Genomic DNA, 6,200 nt, shown 5'->3' with positions numbered 1-6,200 from the left:
GGTGTCGATCCAAGCCACCAATCCACGATATCGTTAAGAACATTTTATTTTTCATGTGTTATAAAAAAAATATATATATATATATATATAAACCCCATTGGTCTGTCATTTTAAATATCTCTTGCAAAGCAAATTAGTTAATATTTCCCACCACCATCAATAAATCAACAAAATCAGAATGCTGCTTTGACACACATACTGACATTTTTGTTAAAATCTCCACCAAATATTTGAATGCAATAGTGCACGTGAATATTTACAGTACTTTAAATGCATTGCCTCAAAAGTACAAAAATAAATTACATTTTGAACACTAGAAAAAAAATAGCGGAGAGTAATATTCCTTGCGTAAAATCATTCCACTCTTTCTTCGTGAACTTCTTCCAGTTCTGCATCCTGTGGTTAGTTGAATCGTATTCTTTCTGATCTTGTCTCCGAGAAAATGGTGATTGCAAGGAGACCAAATATGCAGAAGATAGTGAATTTAAAGAATCAAATGACAGCCGCACTAGTTCAAAGCCTTGCCACATACGCCCAGATAGAAAGCACATAAAAAATAATCTACAGTTGGCAAATGCTTAATTTCCACAAGCAAAAAGCTTAAAAGCTTAAAAGCTTGTAATAACCTGAGAAATGATATCACCATCAGCTTATCAATATGAGCTGTATGTAACATCGAAAATATGTAGTAATATAAAACAGTAGTTTATAAACAATATTATCAATTTCTAATGTCTCAATTTTTTTCACCAAAAGAAATTATATATTTAAAAGTCTCATGGTTAAAACAATAAGTTAAGTTATATCATTCATATATAATTTAAACAGAAAGCAAAGTCAGGGGTCACATGCGTCGTAGATGTATTCATTCATTTGCCATGATAAATTAACGGAAATATGTGACGGTATTTGCATTGTTGCGAGTATATCATGTATGTGAGCACTCAACAGAAAATAAATAAGAGAGAGAGAAGTATTTTACCTTATTAACCTCGGAGTGTCCTGAGGAACTTTGCCTTGTACAGTGCAGCCAAAACATAAATCCGATCTTCCAAATCTTTTAAAAGTCTGAAATATGCAACCCTCCATGACCTGTTGAAAATCAACATGCCCAATAGTCCCCAAAATCCAGCAGCATATCCAATCCCCATACTCGCGTAAAATCCATGGCCTATAAACTTGTCTGTGTCTTCTCCATTAATGTTGCCAGCTTCTTCGGTAGATCTAGGAGGAGGAGGTGGTTCTTCTCCTGGACACTTGTTAGAGAGTGGATCGCCGCAAAGTCCAGGATTCCCCATGTATGCACTTGCATCAAAGCTTTGAAGTTTACCAGTATTGCTTGTTGGAATTTCACTCACTAAGTTGTTGTTTGACAAGTTTAGCACACCCATGCCATCAATCAGGGCAAGGCCTTGAGGAATTCGACCCAACAAATGGTTATTTGACAAATCGAGAGCATTTAACGGGCTCATGTCACCAATCCTTGCAGGAATTTGTCCACTTAGATTGTTTCTCGATAAATTTAGAGAAACTAATCCAATAAGCAAAGTGATTTCGCTTGGAATTTCACCATTCAGCATGTTGCATGATAGATCAATGCTCTTTACCAGTCCCAAAGTTCTTCCAAATTCTGACATTACTCCTTTCCATACAACTTCTATTTTTTCTTCCTTCCTTATAAAAAGAGTTGAACTACTTGCAGGAACAGGGACAGAGATGAGATAAGAAATGGTTGCATGTATACTTCCAACTTTACTCATTTCAGTAAAATTACCAACAAACGTCGGAAGATTTCCTGAGATGTTGTTCATAGACAAGTCCAACAGTTGAAGAGATTGTAGATGACATATATTTGAGGGTATGCTTCCATTGAAGTGATTGGATCTTAGGACAAGTATGGCAAGCTTTGTTAGACTTTCCCCTATCCAACTTGGAATTGGTCCTAACAAGTTATTCTCTCCCACATCAAAAGCTACCAACCTTGAGCAGTTCTTCCAGGATGAAGGTACTCCACCTGTAAAATTATTATTGCCAAGATGCAATGCCTGAATGTACAACAATGAGCCAATGGAGGTTGGAAGTTTCCCTGATAGATTATAATTGTGTGCCAAGTTGAGAACTGCCAAACTATCTAAACTTGACCAACAATTGGGAAGTGTCCCTGATAATTGATTAAATGAGATATCTAAAGATACCAAACCTGCTCGACCCTTAACGTCACATAAACAATTGACGTTCGAGAATTTATTCCTTGAAAGGTGCAGTGTTGTAGCATTGAAGAGAAACATTGGAATTGCACCTTCTAATTGATTGGAACTGAAATCTACTACATGGAAATCTCCCCACTTCAAAATTGAAGGATTTGCAATTCTTCCACTGATTTGGTTGTTAGAAGCATTCATAGTTTGAAATTCAGTAGATGTGTTCCAAAACCAGATGGGAATCGAATCTGAAATTCCCGTGTTGGAAATCTCAAGCACTGAATAATTGACTTGAGTTTGAAGCCATTTTGGGAATCTAGGGCCCAACTTACAAGAACTAAGGGATATGATTTCCAATCTGAAAGGAGGAACCCAAGCAGAACTTACATTGAAAATCAATAATTTATTTGAAGATAAATGCAAGTACCTTAGTTTGGAGAGTTGCAAAAAGTGAGCTTCAGAAATGACATCTTCTAAAAGGTTATTTGAAATATCTAAAGTCTCCAGCTGTGATAATTGACCAATACTTGGATGTACACTTCCACCTATTTGATTTGAGGAAAGATCCAAGTACTTCAAAGAGGAGAACAATGAAAGATACGGAAATAACTCCACAATTAGGTTGTCATGTAAATCCAACGTCTGCAGAGAATGATTTGTGCAGCTGGATGATGTTAGACTAAGGTCAGGGAGGACACCACTAAGAATGTTTGAAGGCATGCGCAATTCACGCAAAGTGCATATGTTCCAAATGGATTTCGGAATTTCACCTTCAAGTGTATTATTGGTAAGATCAAGGTGTTCAAGGATAGACATATTCCCTAAAGCTTCAGGAATGCGACCTTCTAACAGATTCTGCTCCAGGGAAAGATAGGTTAACTTGACCATGTAACCAAAAGATTCTGGAATGGAACCTCGTAAAGTATTATCGCTCAGGTCAAGGACTGCAAGGACAGACATCTTTTCCCCAAAACTCTTTGGGATGGAACCATTTAACTTGTTCCGGCTAAGATCCAGGTATGTAAGGGTCTCTAGGTTGGAAAACGATTCAGGAATCGAACCCGTGAAATCATTATCGCAAAGATTGAGGTGTGTAAGAAGAGTCATGCTCCCTAGAGAATTTGGAATGGAACCTGTTAAGTAACTGACACTGAGATCAAGGTATGAAAGGGAAGTCATATTGTTCCCAAAAGTTTCAGGAATGGAGCCTTCTAATCGAGTGTAAGAAAGATCAAGGTGTTGAAGGGAAACCATATTGTTTCCAATCGAACTTAAGATGCTGTTCCCCCTCAAGTTGATGCCACTGAGGTCCAAATAATTCAAATAACGCAACTCAATCAATGGAGTGTTCAGAGACTTACCTCCTGTAGAAAGTTGAAGATGAGAAAGATTTAGCATGATGACATGCCCACTTATGTTGTCACACCCAATTCCATCCCAACTGCAACAATCCTTCTTTTCTTCTTCATAGCCCCAAGAAGAAAGAGTGTCATTGTTATAGGATTTAAGATTGTCCTTGAACTTGAGGAGAGCTCTCCTTTCTTCATCAGTGCATCTGGTTTCGAGATTTCCAACTCCAGACTCTAAATTGGATACAACAACACTTCTTAATAAGTAAACAAGCAGAAAAGATTTCACTGCGATTGCAATTTGAAGGGATAATCTACTCATGCTTAACAGATTTCAATTTAAGTTAGGAAGACATAATTTGAGAGTTTTAAGATGTTATCATTAAGTCTGTTCCTGTTCTCTGTTGTTAACATATATATATATATATACACACACATACATACATACAGACATAATACGCCTTAAAGTCAGCACGGAAAGCCCCAAAGTCATATATAATTTGATGACCGAGTCTTGCTCGGCAACTCAGCATGCATCAAAATTTTGGCTTATATATTTGGTGTTATTGTGTAGCCACATAAATTTAGTCAAATGTGGTTCATTAATCAATTATTTTTAACTTACCCTATATATTCGTTGTTATTATGTATATATAGACTTATAATACGCTTTAAAGTCAGCATGGAAAGCTCCAAAGTCTTACAAGGGACGACCCAGTTGTCCTGTTCGGCGACTCGGCATGCATCAAATTTTTTAATTAATTATTGGGTGTTATTATGTAGCCACAGAAATATAGTTAAATGTGGTCCATTAATTAATTATTTTAACTTGGCCTTTATATTCGTTGTTATTGTGCAATTGAAGGTGAATTCTCCAAGTTGTTTCATTTTGAAAATAGTCATTCACAATTATGCGTTCTCTAGTCAAGATTACAGTTATTCCTCATGTGCTATAAATAAATTCCCCATTGGTCTGTCATTTTGAATGCCAACTTGCAAAGCAAAGCAATTAATATTTCCCACCGCCGTCAATGAATCAACCAGAAAATAACAAATGAAAATTCAGCCCAGGTGCCCCCTCAGATTTTTTTAAATTTTTTAATGCTTTTTTGTTTCACTTTTTTACCATTTTAGACCATTGTAACTAGGGATATGCCCACTGAATGCCTCTCCCTTTCTCTCCAGTCCAAACTGTGTGTCATCAATATTATTATTATTTTTCCCATTTATTTTCTTGCTTTTAATTCTATTTTATACTTTTCTATATCTATTTTTGGCCTTGTCTCTCACTTATATACAGATATAATTATAATACTTATATATAATTCCTTAGTATTATAATACTTTTTTAATATATACATATCTATAATTATATAATCTGTTGATGCAATTATTTAATAACATGCAAAACCATAGAATTAGAATAAAAATATGTTTATTTAATTGCTATTTGTTTATTGTAATTATAGGTAAATTGAACTGCGACTTCTTTGGATACAATTACATTTTTTTTAATTTATTTTGGTTTCTTAAAATTCCAAGAAAAGCCATAATAATTTTATATTCTTTTACCTCAAAGAGTATGTTTACGGTTTTTTTATTCTTTATAACAAATTTATTGCGAATACAAAATCACATTTGCTGAAACCACTCAAATTACCAATTTTTTTCTTCTTTTCATTTTTTCAGAAAAATAAAGTAATTTCCACCTACTTTATCACCAATCTAATTATCTGGACTATTATATAACATAAAATATTGCAATTTTGTATATGCTTGTCTTTTCAAAATATAAACTAGTAACTACTATGTAACGGTGTCCTGGAAATTTTTCCTGGATCCGCCCGCTTTTTTAATAAATACTGACGTTTTTGTAAACATCTCCACCAAATATTTTGATCAATAGTGCTCTTGAATATTATAGCACTTTAAATGTATTGCCTCAAAAGCATAAAAGGAAATTACATTGGATTACGCAAAAGCAATAAATGTAGCAGAGCATAGTATTGTTTGTGTAGAATCATTCCACTCATTATTTGTGAACTTCTTCTGGTTCTGCATCTTGTGGAAAGTTGAATAGTATTCTTTCTGACCTTGTCTCATAGAAGATGCTGATATCACACCTGCAAGCAGACCAAATATGCAGAAGTGAAAAACCTCGCCACATACGCCTGACATACTCATATAAAGTGATCAAATGATCACCCAAAAAAAAAAAAAAAAAAAAAAAAACTGAAAGAAGCCAAAAGGGAAAAAGAAAGGTGAACATTAAACTGCGCTGCTCCAATTATCATTATCAATTTCTTCTTTAACTTCCTTCTTGGGATTAATTCTCCTTTTGTCTTCTTTTGTTTTTGTTTTAACTTTGTATGTTGAAGCCAAAAAAATAAAAAAATAAAAAAATCCCACTATTGGTGCGAGGAATCCACGGATGTCAAATATATTATAGTATATGTGAATAGGCAGTAAGAAAGGAAGAACACTAATTATAAGCCACTGTTTATTCGTATAAAAATGTTTAAATTCAAATATTTATTACCACAAATATCACTATATATATATATATGTGTGTGTAAAATTAAAAATTCAAAATAGATTTATTTAAAAAGTAATGGTTGCAAGATTGATATGTATACGTATGCAGTCAAGA

At 34.3% G+C, this 6,200-nt stretch overlaps 1 protein-coding gene across 1 annotated transcript; it reads right to left on the bottom strand.

The window, feature by feature from the left end:
• Positions 1 to 205: 205 nt before the first annotated feature.
• On the bottom strand, positions 206 to 3,924 carry LOC107432860 (receptor-like protein EIX2). The gene is made up of 2 exons (XM_025066489.3): positions 983 to 3,924; positions 206 to 626 (listed from the first exon to the last, which is right to left on the bottom strand). Exon 1 carries the CDS (start codon positions 3,870 to 3,872, stop codon positions 987 to 989), a length of 2,886 nt encoding a protein of 961 aa, XP_024922257.2. The 5' UTR covers positions 3,873 to 3,924; the 3' UTR covers positions 206 to 626; positions 983 to 986.
• Positions 3,925 to 6,200: the final 2,276 nt, after the last annotated feature.

Source organism: Ziziphus jujuba, chromosome 3 (genome assembly GCF_031755915.1).
Source record: "Ziziphus jujuba cultivar Dongzao chromosome 3, ASM3175591v1".
NCBI lineage: Eukaryota > Viridiplantae > Streptophyta > Magnoliopsida > Rosales > Rhamnaceae > Ziziphus > Ziziphus jujuba.
Note: the sequence above shows the minus strand (reverse complement) of the source record. Positions and strands in the feature narration are given on the sequence as shown.

What these genes read in the sequence shown, in the direction of transcription:
- LOC107432860 (XM_025066489.3), bottom strand. Translation starts at nt 3,872, where the DNA reads ATGAGTAGATTATCCCTTCAAATTGCAATCGCAGTGAAATCTTTTCTG.